The sequence below is a fragment of the Lethenteron reissneri genome, chromosome 6 (genome assembly GCF_015708825.2).
Source record: "Lethenteron reissneri isolate LAM-NWPU_2019-01 chromosome 6, ASM1570882v1, whole genome shotgun sequence".
NCBI lineage: Eukaryota > Metazoa > Chordata > Hyperoartia > Petromyzontiformes > Petromyzontidae > Lethenteron > Lethenteron reissneri.
In genome coordinates, this window is record NC_083784.1 from 3,862,107 (window position 1) to 3,876,966 (window position 14,860).

The 14,860-nt window shown below is 51.4% G+C and overlaps 1 protein-coding gene across 4 annotated transcripts in view; it reads right to left on the reverse strand.

The window, feature by feature from the left end:
* Positions 1 to 445: 445 nt before the first annotated feature.
* CNKSR2 (connector enhancer of kinase suppressor of Ras 2) overlaps positions 446 to 14,860 on the reverse strand; it is a 192,965-nt gene continuing 178,550 nt past the window's right edge. For 3 of the 4 annotated variants that reach the window (XM_061570262.1, XM_061570253.1, XM_061570241.1), the window contains 9 exons: positions 11,667 to 11,703; positions 9,666 to 9,868; positions 8,451 to 8,524; positions 6,481 to 6,552; positions 4,975 to 5,036; positions 4,407 to 4,492; positions 2,042 to 2,777; positions 1,144 to 1,373; positions 446 to 596 (listed from right to left, as the gene is read on the reverse strand). In XM_061570262.1, the coding sequence (XP_061426246.1) occupies positions 462 to 596; positions 1,144 to 1,373; positions 2,042 to 2,777; positions 4,407 to 4,492; positions 4,975 to 5,036; positions 6,481 to 6,552; positions 8,451 to 8,524; positions 9,666 to 9,868; positions 11,667 to 11,703 (1,635 nt within the window). In that variant the 3' untranslated portion in view covers positions 446 to 461. The remainder of the gene's footprint in view (positions 597 to 1,143; positions 1,374 to 2,041; positions 2,778 to 4,406; positions 4,493 to 4,974; positions 5,037 to 6,480; positions 6,553 to 8,450; positions 8,525 to 9,665; positions 9,869 to 11,666; positions 11,704 to 14,860) is intronic. The other variant, XM_061570244.1, reaches the window with a different exon arrangement.

Consider the following 14,860-nt stretch of genomic DNA (forward strand, 5'->3'; position numbering starts at 1 on the left):
GCAAACTCCCAACAAATGTGTCCTTGGTGTGGTAGCCGATTTTCTCCCTACCCCTTGCAAATACACAATACATGGTACATCCCTGGATCTCCAATCCCCCCCCCCCTCCATCCCCATCACCACCACGCGGTAAATTCCTCTCCACTGCTGTTCCGGGACCCTTCTCATCACGGGCGACAGAGTCGCAGTGTTCCGCTCGATTCCAAATCGTTAGCGCAATCCAAAAAAGAAATCATTGGGCGGGAGGAACAAAGAAAAATAACGATTTTTCGCATCTCTTGGCTGTTGGGCCAACAACATTCCCATCTCCCGGCGCCGCGGGTCCCTGCAGTTGTCCGTCTTGCCGGTTGTCCGCCGTTGTCCTTTGCGGCCGAAGCCGCCGTTCGGGGAAGAGTTTTTAGTCCCGTTCTCCGGCCGTCGAAGCGTTCACCGTCGTCGTCGTCTCGTTAATTTTTTTGGCCTCAGACATGTGTCTCGACGAACGCAGGCAGATGATTGGACGCCTTGGGCGCCCGCGGGGGGTCCTGATTGCAGATGACGTCACATGGCGTCGCCGGGGGCGACTGCTCGCACGCGACTGTAGTCATCATCTGGCCCTGGAGACACATTGGCAACAAAATGGTTGGTTTTATTTCACCCCCCCTCCCCTCCCTCCTCTCTCTCCCAGTCTTCCCTAATTCACGACACAAAACGAATATCCGTCTGGGAATCTCGCAATAACGCGTCCATCACCGTGTTCGACACTGGCCTGTGGAAGTAGCTAACAGGGAACTACTTCTGAGATCTCTCAGCTGTGACAGCTTTAAATCCGCACACGCCCTGCTCGGCATACGCGCTTGTGGCGTGGTCGTCAACCAAAACAATGTATCGTTTCAATTCTCCAAGGAGGTGGAATTTGAACTCCTGCGCAGTTGCTTGACCACCATTGAGTCCCCCCCCCCCCCCCCCCCCCGGTCTCAAGCCAAGGTTAGGCAACCGAGACCCAGATTACAAACCTAGGATCGCAGCGGCCGTGCCAGCTCGATTCTCTGACCTAACGAGCACCCTCACCTACTAAAGCGGAAACCGTTTTGACGTGCGTCACCATCAGCCGGCCTCTCCATCCCTAAAGACCGACGAGAGAGTCCCGGCCACACGCCACACCTTGTGCACGTGGCCGTGCGGAGGGGTGTGGTTGGCCGGCTGGTGGTGGTGCTGCTGCTGCTGCTGCTGGTGCGGCCGGTGCGTGGCTGGTGTCGGGCCGGGCGACGACCGCTCGATGGGGGACAGCGGTGGTGAGAAGGCGTCCGACGATGGGAAGTCGTCGCCACCACCGCCGCCGCCACCGTAGTCCCCGTATACCGCGCCGTGATCGCCCACTCCCAGCGTCCATCCTGCGGCAGCGTCACCACGCGGGGGATGGGGGGGGGGTCACACGTGATACGGAGAGCGTGGGCCCATGGTAGTAATAATAATGTTTTGTTTTTTGATAGAGCCGCACTCTTACAAACGTCAGCTTTAAAGGTCACGCATCACGACTCAACTCAACACGTTGGAAAGGGGCACCCCCCCAAGTGGCAGCTGTTCCTATGGGCCCAAGGTGATTTTGGCTCGTAATTCATCGGGGGGTTGGTAAAAACGAGTTAGCTCTGTGGAGAAGGAAACGGCGATTGTCTAATGGATGGATTCGCCCCAGCCGTTGGAACGTGGAATTTACATCACTGCCTTAGGGCTGTAAACAGAAGATGAGCATCAATGCCTCATCCGGCACCGTGCATTGGACACTGAGGGCACAGGAATCAACTTTTTATCAGCGCATCATTGTAAGACGTCACCACCCAACCGGCGGCACAGCGCGGCGAGGGGTCAGCGGTTAGTGGAGGTGTTCATGGCACGGTCGTGCAGCATTAACTTAGCCGGTGTTTTCCAGCGAACAAACAAAATCCGCACATCTCGGCGGCGACGAAAAATGTTCGCCGCCTGCTTATCGACCAGAGGGACTGGAATGCCGACGACAACGACGATGCTGGGCGTACAGTGGCGGCGGCGTCGCGAGCGTTACCCTGCACGCGGGCGTCCTGGTCCGTCGCCGGGGGCCGCCCCCCTCCCTGCGGCACGCGGATGAGGAAGCGCCCCGCCGGAACGGGCTTGCCGCTCACCACCGCGTAGTTCCGCGGCACGTATATGGCCGGCCTCTCCGTGCCGGCATCTCCGTCCTCGTCCCCTGCTGCTACTCCACCTCCTCGTCCTCCGTCGTCCACCCTGGCGATGTCCTCCGCCACCACGTCGTAGTCGTCGTTGGGTGCCACCGACAAGAGGCGGGGTCCGGTGGACACCGCCGACGCCGCCACCGCGTTGGGCGTGCGGCGCCAGCTGGAGGTGGCGACGGGCCGGCAGTATGGCTGGGCACGGTTGGGTGGCGACGGCGGCGGCGGGAAGGCGCCGGTGGCGCCGTACGCGTTGGGCGACGCGGCTCGCGCGCGGTTGTTATTGCCGCCGCTCCCATACGCCTGCCCGCCCGCCGCCGGCGTCGCTGGGTTTCCGGCGCCGCCGTAAGCCGATCCTCGCGCCGGCGAGGCCGAGTGGTTGCGCGCGCCGGCGTAGGCGGAGGAGGAGATGGCGGCGGTGCCGGCGGCGGTGCCGGTGGTGGTGGTGGCGGCGGGAGCGTTGAGTCCGCCGGGTGACCCGATCATGTCCTGCCATGACTGGCGCTCGGCGAAGCCGCGGGAGCTGACCGTGTCGAGCGAGGACTGGCGCCCGTGCTTCGCCTCCGTGTAGGAGCCGGACGACGAGTTGTTCTGTGGGGACGACAGGGGTTCACTTCGTCGGTGACGTCAGCGTCGTTGTCGTCAACGTCACTGTCGTGAACTCGTGACGTCACGATGCCTGCTTCAGCGGCCAGGACAGGTGACGCAATTGTTCGGACTTCCTGTTTTCATGAACGGACACTGCGTGGCGCAGTTTCAAGCGAAACATCGCACATATATATGCCTAACCGCTGAGATTTTGTTACTCGACTCACCGGTGAGGTGAGCGGAAACGATCGTAATTGGCATGTTTGTTTTAAAGCCCGAGCACCAGTTCCATGCTAATTTTCACTTTAACATCACTAGACCCAGCCACTCCTTTATAACCCTTGGCCTACACCCATTTCAAACCTTTAAAACAGTCTGCATCAGCAGCAGGCCATGCTTTCCCACCTGATGACAGACGTTTGTGTTGCGCCCGAAACATCGTGATATATTTTATTTTATTTTTATACCTACGTGACTTTACCGAGAGAACCAAAGAGGATGCACCACGTGACAATTAAATTAGTTGGGCTACGTCGGACGGTGGCGGAGGGTCTTAACGCAACATTTGTTCAGATCGTGACGTGTCCTAAACCCAAAAATCAAGCCGCATCCAAAAAATATATTCAATTATCAGTCTAAGCAACGCTTGCATCTCTGCAGCTATCCGTCTGCCCGTCTGTACGTGAATTGAATGCGTAAGCAAACCAACACAGCTCGCTCTCTCTCTCCCTTACATATTCATCAAGCTGCTGTTCCCTGCAAACATTGCACCGCATTGCTTCGCCTCCGTGGTTTTCTCTCACTCATCTGGCAACTCCCGACATTTTTTTTCTGCAAGGCTCGGCAATTTATTTTTGCTAGTTTATTTTCCTCTGATGAAAATTGCAACCTAAGCGAGCGAGCACCGGGGGGGGGGGGGGGTACAATGGGATAAATCAAAATGTTCCAATTCTGGCCAATTTAATTTACATTTTTTCCCCCAACGGCCTCGCCAAACCCGGGCACCGACAAAACACGCACCGTCATATTGCAAGTAAGACACACAAAAAAATTACGCTCGCGCATAGATGACAACACGGCTCGAGGAGCGTGGGACGAAGTTTCCGAGACGGCGCACCGCCCCCCCCCCCCCCCCCTCATGAACCTTTAGCGTCGGTTCGCATCTGTAGTTGGGTGCAACCACCCCCCCCCCTTTCGATGATCGTGACCGTAACTTCACACGGACGTTCCACGTAAAATCGGTTCGTCTTCACGAGTTAGTGTCCCGCCCCCCCGCCCCCTCCTTACCCCCACGGCCCCCCACTCCTGTCTTCCTCCCCCAAACCCGCACCTCAGATTAGCAATTTTGGTTGCATATGGTGCAAAATAAGTTCTACATACATGCTCTACACAACCCTCCCCCACCCCCCGTTACAGATGGACAGGGCCGACGCAGCAACTCTTTCAATCTTCCTTGGGAAGTGTTATAGAGCTGTCCCGCTCTTAATTGTGTTGCGCTCAGCTGTGAGCGTGGAAGGAATTGGCAGCCGCTGGGCTAGAATTGAGCTGTTGACATGGGGTGACAGGGATAACGGAGAGGGTTAGTGGGGGGGGGGGCGGAGGGATCGTTGCGGTGAGACGTTCGGAACTCACGGAGGGCGGCCGAGGAAAGGTGTCGTACGGGGGTGGGGGGCTCTCCCTCACCTCTCCCTCCTCCCCGTCACTCTCGCTCCAGTAATCTGCATGTGCAAGCGGGGGGGGGGGGGGGGGTACAGCAGGGAGGCAGGTTCAGATTCTGTGGCACGCGCAGGCTGCAAACCGCGTGCGTATACCGCGTGTGTGCAGGTGAGGGCTGTCCACGAACTCCAGACACAGCGGCAGGGGGCACGCACTCACAAACGTGTTCACAGTGGTCTGTCTGTGTGTCTATCCGTGTGTGTGTGTGGGGGGGGGTGTAGCCGTTAGCACGCTGCGCTAGGGACCCGGCGATCCGAGTTCGATTCCCGCTTATGGCCAACACCAGTGACAAATATCTGAACCGGTCCCTGGCCTCCCCTAGGTCGACTCCAGCTTCAAATGAATGTGTAAACATCGCCACTTTGGAGGCAAAGGTGGCCAGGCGTAGTGCTGGCCACCCACCCCCTCCGTGTGCCGTGTGGGTCTTCATAGGCACTCGCTAACAGTCTGGTGAGGCTATGGCGGGGTGTCTTTATCTTCGTACCTTCATCTCCCCTCCGTGCCCCCTCGTGCGCTGACGTTGCCTGACTCAGCCTGTTCATCCACCTGGGGGACCCGATGACAACACAGACAGGGCCAAGGCGAGTCTTCAGTTTGCGAGCAGCGATTAAGGCTCCGATGCCTTTGTCTGAACCGGTTGCCGATGGCCATTCTCTAACACAAAAAGCTCCGAATGGATTCACCTTTGACACAATGCCGATAACGCAATCGAGATACACGATTGGGGAAAAGTGCCAAACGTTGTCAAAACTATTCACAAAACAACTGCCAAACAACGGTGATAAAAAAGTGACACTTTCTCTGTTAAAACTTGAACTTTTTGTGGCACCCTGTATTTAAAGCACAGGTATGAATAAAATCATCACTTAGCCACACATGAAACCCAACGCTGGAGTCCTGCGGCTGAAATCAAATTCCTTGCAGTTAAAAATTCCCTTGCAGACTTCACTTCCATATTTCTTTAGCACCAAAGATTGGAAGTTCTAGCCGAATCGAGCAGGGTTTTCAAAATAAGTTTGCCGTCACGTGGAGCCTGCGGTGAAGAAATTCAGTGAGGCTTTCCTGGGACGTAAAACACATTTTATATTACTGGTGTAATAGACCTAAGGACTTGCTGTAAAAGGCAATGAGTTATTGTTGTTGTTGTGGCAAAGCGCAGAGCAGTCTGGCCCCAGGAAATGTCAACTGTCCATCTGCAGTGTTTGTAAATTAGGTAAACATTGTTTTTATTTCAAGAGTCAGTCTCGGTCTAGTTGACGGCAACACGTGGATTTTTTGCCAAATCTTCAAAGCGTTTGTGGATTCAATTTCCAAAATTATAATCCGCCCAGTCGACTGCATCGGCAAAAATGATGTAGTCAAACACTTAATGTATTAAGTCAAGTCACCCAATCAGTGAACTTGGTCAATGTGCTGTGAAGAAGAGAGACATCACCTGAAATGTCGCGTACTATATATTATCTTTTAAGGCCACACACTGTTACTGACGAATGAAGCGAGGTTTTTTTTTTTTTTACACTTACAAATAGCCAATTACCATTTTTGTTATCCCTCATGGCACAGCAGTCTCTTAATAACCCTGCTAAATTATCTCAATCTGCGTCTCCTTCGTTCGGACTCATTAATTTCGTCTCGTCGTCACCCACCGCTGAGCCTCTGGTCTCTGGTGGGCAACACAAGTCGCAGTCAACATCGCCACGTTCCGATTTCCCCCCCCCCCCCCCCCCCCCCCACTTCGTGGTCGACGCTAAAACCGGCGAAATATTTTCGTCGGTTAATTCCACGAAACCGAATAGAACGCTCGTTTTTGCACGCGAAATCGGCGAGTCGATAGGCCAATCGCAGATCTCGCGAGGATGCCGCCGCCGCCACCACCACCACCACCGCCGCCGCCACCGCCCACTGCCGCCACCACCACCGCCGCCGCCACCACCGCATTCCCTCTCCACCCACGACACGCTCCGCGCTAATTGCTCCACCGCTCACTCACCTGTTCATCTCGTCGTTGTTTTCGGCCGCGAAGTAAAACGGCTTCAGCTTGGGGTGCGACGCTTTGAAGGCACTTGGTGGGTGGAATTTTATTTTTTTACGGGGTGGGGGGGGGGGGGGAGGAAAAAGGGCAAAGCGGGGAAGCCGTCATCATTTGAACCGTGCGGACGGACGGGGTTGGTGGCAGGTGAAACCAGGGCCATCCTTAGGTGGGTGTGGGAACCGGGGCAAATCACACGGTGTGGGGTGCCTCCTCCGACGCTTTCAAACTAAAGCGATAAGCGTTACATTTGACACGGTCTCGCCGAAGCACGGGGCGCCCCCCAAAGCACGGGGCCCAGGACAGTCGCCCAGATTCGCCCTACCCCTGGGGAGAGGCTCTGGGTGGAACACTGAAGCAGCAGCCGCTCTCCTCTTCCGGTGTTTGTGGCGCCGTAGTCACGCGTCGTTAGAGCAGATCAAAATACTTCCAATGTATTATTCTAATTTTAGCAGCACGTTTCCTACAGCGTATGACCCTGACTGCCAAATCCCCAGCAAATATCTGGTGAGAGACTTTGGAGTGGACAGCATCACTGTGGGGACCTCGGTGACACCTGGCTGCAATTAGGAGCTAGAATTACATCATCATGACATCTTCGAGTTGATATATCCATGGTGGTGGTGTCAAAATTCCGGTGATGTCATCCACATTCGCGCAACTTACTGTGTGGGTGTAAACTCCATGACTTCTATATTCTTGTTGTAACTTTCTGACCCACCCCACCCCCCTTCTGGACATTATGCCTGTCAACCCCTTATCAGTGCCCCCTAAGGCCATAGCCATGGAGTCAACATTGGGGGGGACCAAATCTTCCAGGGTGTCTGGGAGTCCCAACCCAGAAAAATATCTAAATTTGAAAACTAATTTCCTGCCTAAAAATATTAAAAAATTTACTAACACATGGGATGGACTTTTTATTTTTTATTATAATTTTTTATATTTCTAATAGTGTATTGTATTACATTGCTATGTTTTTACTTTTTTTTTTACCATTTCTTGTTTCAATGTATGCAATGGTAGAGATTATTGATTAATAAAGTACAACCATAACCACAATCATATAAACAGCAATCTATGCATTGATTTATATGAAAACAAGTCCAGATATTGTGGCCCAGGTTTAGCAAATTGTTGTTTTTATTTACATAGCATAGCAATTAATATTACATTTTTATATATTTTATAGCAATATATTGGGGGGGACATTTTGAGCATATTTGAATATTGGGGGGAGACCTTGGTGCCCCCTACCTTATTACCGATCAATTCAGACCTTAATGGTCACCCCGTACCCTTATAAATTGCAACGTTCATCGTACGAAGTCTCATCATAAGGGAGAAACACAATTAATTGTTTTGCCCGTATTGAAACAGCTGTATGCCGTCTGGATCTGAACTCAATTTCGCTGTACAACAATACGGGTAAACCGTATGGGTTAACAGGTGTGGGACATCTGTGAAAAAGAGCTTCATATGGCTCATCGGATTTCTCCGGTATAAATAAAGATGCCGATTTTGATACACTCTTGTCTCTAGCTGAGGTTTCCCTGCACACCCACGTGTGTGTGCGTGTGTGTCCAGGTATGGCGGAGTGGTAGTACAGCGGTTAGCGCTACGAAACCTGGCAACGCGAGTTCGATTCCTGCTCACGGCCAAGACCTGTGACAATTATCTGAACCGGTCCCGGACCTCCCCTGGGTCAACTCGGCCTCAAATGTGTACCTAGTGCGGTGTGTAAACATTGCCACGAGGAAGACAAAGGCGGACGGGCGTGGTGTTGGCCATCCAACCCCCTCTCGTGTCGTGCAGGCCTTTATAGGTGCTCGCTAACGGCAGTCTGTTACAGGCTATACGGCACTTTGTCTTTGTCCAGGTATGCTCAGCCCCCCACGTCTGTGGCCAAGTCGGGGAGGACGGTAATCACTCACTGTTTGCGCTTGCACTCAGTGGCAGGGGCGATGGTGAACTCGGGCAGGCTGATGTAGCCCTCCGCCTTGATCTCCTGCCAAGGGGAAACGTGGACACGGAGAGAGAGAGAGATGTGACACAGCCACACTTCTCGGTATTGATGATGACCACACAATGTCGAGCGCGTGATTGTTTAACCGGCTAGGCCTCGCAACGATTCAGCAATTCGATACTTTGTCGCGCGATTTGGGTGGGGAGGGGTTTGAATTCCATTCAGGAATCATGACAATTCATTGAAGCAAGATGAGAGCTAGTTGTTACACACGCATAGTTAACATGACCCTACCAAAAATGATGAGAATTCCAAATTCATTACATCCTTTTGGCTTGCTCCATCTTCCGAACTACCCTCCTTCATAATCCACAGCACAATTCCCAGTTTGAAAGAACTCTCCAGTTTGTATGACGATAAAAGAAAAGAAAATTCCGTTAGGTTTTGAAACGCAACAAAAAGTAGGCAACAAAAAAGAAAAATAGAGGCAGGTGAGAGCCCATTGGGTCCGCTGCCTTGTTTTATACGAGCAACCTGACTCGGTTTGAAGTCTAAATGCCCTCCCCTGGGCAGCACTTTCACGTGCTATGGCAACCTAATGATGCGAATTCTCCCCTTCCCTAAAGTCCTTATCATTTAAACGGTGCTCATCCTTCCAAGGCCCTCATCCTTCTCAAGGCCCAACTCCGACTGTGCAGTCGTCCTTCTCCGGCCCAGTAAACGTGCATGTGGCTGGGCTAACGTTGGTCCAGCAGTTCCGACCACGTGCCAATGTTGGCCCAACGGTGTTATATTTACTCGCATCCGTCCCCAGGGCTTCATCATTCCCTAGGTCCCTCGTCCTTTAAAATCGAGATTGAAAACTCGTTTCTTTAGAACTGCTTTGTGTTTAGTTTCTTGATCCCCCCCGCCCACACCTCCGATTCGCACGTCTTGGCTAGGTACAATGCGAAAAAAGTTCAACATTCCTACGTACATACATCCATGTACATCCTAAAATCGATTTATCCGACGTTTTTCATACATCGCACGCCTTTGGTTGCGTATCCGCGGCCGTCTGGAACGCTCTTCCTTCCGATGTTAGGAAGCCATTGAGAGCTATGCCACTTCTTTTTTTTAAATATTCCCCCCCATTTACATCGCCGAGAAGCCGGGGGGGGGGGTGATGAGGGCGAGTACTCACATTGTGCTGCGTGTACCAGTAGAGGGCACCGTCCTTCAGGACAAACCAGTGCTTCTTCCACTTGGGCGTGAGCAGCCCCTTGGACTCGCGCTTCTTCCAGAGCCACCCGTCGCAGTCGGGCCTGCCCAGCTCCACGCACGGCACGGTGCGCCGGCTGGGGCCGCCGTCACCGCCCGCCACGCTGGCAGCGACCGCGGCCGCTGCTGCCGCCACCGCGACAGGAGGGAGGGGAGGGAGGGGAGGGAGGGAGGGAGGGGAGGGGGAGAGGGAAAGAAGGTTGGGAAGATGGTCAACGTTCGTAATTCGTCGTCTGCTGCTGCGGTGGTGGTGCATGCGGAGCGAGTATATCACGACGGATGGCATGTTTAAAAAAAAATTATTATTACTTAAATGTTAGGATTGTTGCTATTTGTTTCACATTTCAGATTCCGTACATTAACACCCACTTTGGAATTCTAAGAATGACCCGAAGCATTAGTTCCACGATTGCAGCGTTTCATTTGCGTGTAAATATTTAAGTGAACAAGTTTGGCAACTGTTGCCCAGATTGTTGGTCCCGGGTTTTTTTTATGTCCGCGGTTTATATCATCTGATCCGGGAGTTTTTAACCCTTCCTTCACATGTAGAAAATTATAGGTATGTTGGATGTATCGATTAAACTCATTATTAAAATACATTTTTACTTTCCTTGAAGCGTGCCTGCGAGAATGCATTCGCTGTTATATTCACATGTCGCATATGTTACATTAAACCTGGATTCTCCGAATGTAGTAATTTGACTGCGCACAAAAGCCCCGTGGTTTAAATTCAGTTTGCCACTTAAAATTTGGCTCAATTGCAGATCATGAAATATGAAACCGACCGACAAGAAAGGAAACGATTTTGCAACATAAATGACCTGTGAAGGGATTGTTTAGAGAACGGTTCTGTGCGGCTCATCATTTTCGGCCCGTTCTCTAAAACAAATGTGATCGGGGGGAAAAGACAAAATAATATTTTTGAAGACAATAAAATGTTGTTTGACAACAGTGGGTTGTGGCTGTGGGCCAACTGGACCCCGGGCCATATGAATGTGGAATGTCCTCTACGGGCTCGTCAGGGTGGTCAACAGAGACGACCCACCTATTTTTAGCCATCTCTGAAACCGTATCCTCGTATACGCATGGCACGTGCAATTAATTATACACGACCACACTTGCTCACAATGGTCGACACGCACAAAAGACAAAGGGTCACCCGCATAGCCTGAACAGGCTGTCGGGGAGATGACTGTTACCGAGCACCTATTAAGGTTGGCACGGCACACGAGGTGCTGATGGGTGGCCAAGACCACACCCGACCGCCTTTGCCACGTGGCAATGGTTACAAACCGCACCAGGTACTCATTTGAGGCCGAGTCAACCTAGGGGAGGGCCCAGGACAGGTTCAAATAATCGTCACTGGAGTTGGCCGTGAACAGGAATCAAACTCTGTTGGCCAGGTTCGTTGCGCAGAGCGCTAAGCTATGCTACCAGACCCATAAACACACACACAAAGATCCCCCGTATAGCCTTTAATAGACTGTTGGGGCAAGTGCTGTTTACGACAAAAACAAAGATCCCCCATATAGCCTGAACAGATTGTTGGGGCAAGAGCTATTAGCGAGCACCTATCAAGGCCGGCACGGCACACCAGGGGGTGGGCAGCCGCCTATGTCTCCCTAGTGGCGATGTTTACACACCACACCAGGTACTCATTTGAGGCCGAGTCGAACTAGGGGAGGGCCCAGGAGCGGTGCAGATAATCGTCACTGGTTTTGGCCATGAGCGGGAATTGAACACGGGACACTGGGTTCGTAGCGCAGCGCGCTAACCGCTACACGACTGCTCCCCAGCTGTTAACGAGCACCTACACACACACTTGGAAGTACATTCCTTAAAAAAAAAATCAAATAAAAGGTAGCAGCAGTAGCAGCGGCTGCCGGCATCGCCAAAGAGGAAATCGAAACAAAGGAATAATCACCTTTAACGGCCAGCCGCGCTTTCTGTCTTGCGGAGAGCTGAGAGAGGGTGGGGAGGAAATGGCATAAAACAGGAGAGGAGTTGGGGGGGGGTGTGGAACGTCGTCACGAGCCAGACAATCGCGAGAGAACGATCCCGCCACTCTGCCGGCAATTCTGTCAGCCCAGAGATGACATTTACTTTGACAGAATAATAATAGTCATTCGCACATGTGGAAGAAAAAATATATAATTGTTTTTTTTTACCCTTATCAGGCTTCTTGCGTAAAATGTTTGACAAATGTAAAAATTATTTTTTAGTGCCATTTCGGAAAGAGTTTTTTTTTTTTACACACTGAAAAATATATTGACATTTTGTGTACTGGATAAATGGCCTTCAGTCTTGCCGATGAGACTTTTGGAGGTCAAAAAGCCGACTCAAGAGTTTGCCTGCTTCAAGATTGGGCCGTGGTGTCCAGAAAACCGACGGATGAAGACGAATGGAATTTTCACAAATGAGTAGCTACTCTAATAGTTTCGTTTTGCGTGCGCTTATTTAAAACAACTGCTCATCAGGAAACATTTGAAACATGTAATTCCCACCAGGCCCCCATGATGTTCAATTCTTATTTATCCACCACCTGGCTTGTCCGTGCGCTTTGAAGTAGGGCCATTGCCTGAAACGTCACCTATAATATAGCCACAGTGGCGCAATGTTAACTACCTCGCCTGGTATACAGGAGGTCGTGGGTTCGATCCCGACCCTGACACCTGCATATTTGGAGTTTGCGTGTTCTCCCCGTGGTCGCGTGGATTTTTCTCTGGAGACTCCGATTTTCCCTCCGCATTTAGAATCAACGTGCGTTTAGAGTATTTGGCTGCTATACATTTGCACGTGATAAGCCACTTCGTTCGTTGAGCTATCATCTGTTGGCCAGGTCGTTTCTGAAAAAGAGCTACATAGCTCAGTGAGCCTTACCTGGTAAAATAAAAAAATAGTTTAGTTTAAATAAACAAAGACTTTTTGTTACAGGACCATTATTGACGAATGTGTTATTGTTTTGCTATGTGTTATTGTTTACCACTGCCGCAGCAGCAGCAGCAGAAGCCACAGCAGCAGCCGCAGCATCAAATTATTTGTTTCATGTATGTGTTGGATTGGCCAGGGTGGAACAATTGCATGGCCCCTGCGTTCGCCTGATATAACCCCACTGGATACTCTCTCGTTGTGGCGTTACATCAAAGACTGTTTTGTGTGTGCATGCAGGCGCGCACTGTGCGCGCGTCTGTGCGCGTGACAAAGTGTACGGGGGGTGAGTTTTAAGGATTTAATAAGTGCGCATTCAAGACCGGTGGGAAACATGTACCCAGTGCAGCATGCGACGTTGGGCCAACGTTGTGGTTATGCGTCGGAACCCTAGCACCAGCGTTCCATATTTAATGGGCAGGGGGCCTCAACGTTTTCTCTGTAATTCCTGCACACTATTTTGGTAGGGCATCTATAAATGGATCACCGTCTGTAATCTCAATGAACGTTCCTGCCCGTTCGTTATATATATTTGTCACAACGGACTTCCTGGCAGCTCGTGATGCCTTCCCTATTTTTTTTTTACTGCCACCCCCTGACCGCCACACAACCCTACAGGTAGATGTCTCGGATGCAAGATGATGCGTGCGAACCGCTACGCGAATATTCCGAACTCGCAACGATGATTTCTGAAGGTAATTATCAAACCCCCATCGACAATGAGCCCCTGATGTTGAAGACGCTTTCTCGCCAACGACTCTCAGTAGGGAAAAGTGCAAAGTTGATCTCGGATTCTGTTCGAATGCCACATTTACCACTGCCAATCTGGAAAAAAAACTCCTATTGTTACATTTCTGTCAGGGCTGCATGGTGTTTACAGTATTTTGTATGGTGCAGTCTCCAACTGTTATTCACTCAGTCTCTCTGGCCTGTTTATGTGCTATAATGGCCTGTTTACGTGCTATAAAGAAGGGCCGTTGCCAAAAAATCTCACCCATTACATATTTTCTTTCCTTTCGAGGCCCACAACACAGTGTTATTAAGCAAGAACATTTATAAACGCGCAACTCTAAATACCTAGGTTGCGTTGGACTTCTGTATTTGTGCGTTGATGTACCACGGCCATCGTAGTTACCACACAAAACATTTCATCCGATTCCCAGCCACCTTGTACCATGCATGACCTTCGTTTCAAACAACAACTCGCTGACCAGTTACACGCCTCGATACTGCCCCAAGTAACAGGTACGGTGAGGCCGATTGGACCGCTGCCTCAAAGAAAAGATCTTGGCCATTGGAGGTGGTCGAATTTGAAAAATTTGACGGCGTCGAGACGAAGTGAACCTGAAAGCGTTCCATAACATATATCGACGGGCGATTTGATTAAAACAATTATTAACGCCCGAGGAAAGAACATGTGACACAGAAAGCCTGAGGCATGCGGTGTGCATAATTGGTTTTCGGTGGCACGTGCACACCGCAGTGACCCTCCGCACACCCGCAGTCACCCCCACGAAATTACAACGAGAGAACAAAGCCCTTTGATCGTTCCCCCGCCTGGAAACAATCCCACGTGACCCTCCTCCTCCTCTTCCTACTTGGCCCACAGGGTCCACCTGCCACCCCCACCGATTATTCCCTTCAAATCCACGCTCTACCACAGCTCCGGGACGTTTTAAATTCTTATTCTTCTTCTACTTCCACCTGCTACAATAAGCACCGTCGCTCCTCCAATTGTTTTTAAACCAACCTTGTGAAAATGATCGAACGAAGACGACTGCGAATGTGTTGATGTAACAACTCGGCGTCCCACGGGGGGGGGGGGGGGTATTAGTGGCTATGCTGTCGTGCTGCTGTACGACTCTCTGATGTGCTCCCCGGTTGCGCCGTACAACGTTCGGCACGATGTTCGAAGTTTCCACCCCCCCCACCCGAAAACTACGTGTATTTTACAAGGTCAGGCCCACTGAGCTCTTTGTTTGAGAAGCGACCTGGCCACAAATGACGCCTCAACGAATTTATAGCAGCTAAAAACTTTAAATGCGTGATGTTGATTCTAAACGTGGAGGAGAAAAATCCACGCGACCACAGGGAGAACATGCAAACTCCAAATAGACAGCAGGCGGCAGGATCGGGATCGAACCCACAACCTCCTGCATACCAGGAGAGGATGTTAACATCTCGCCACCA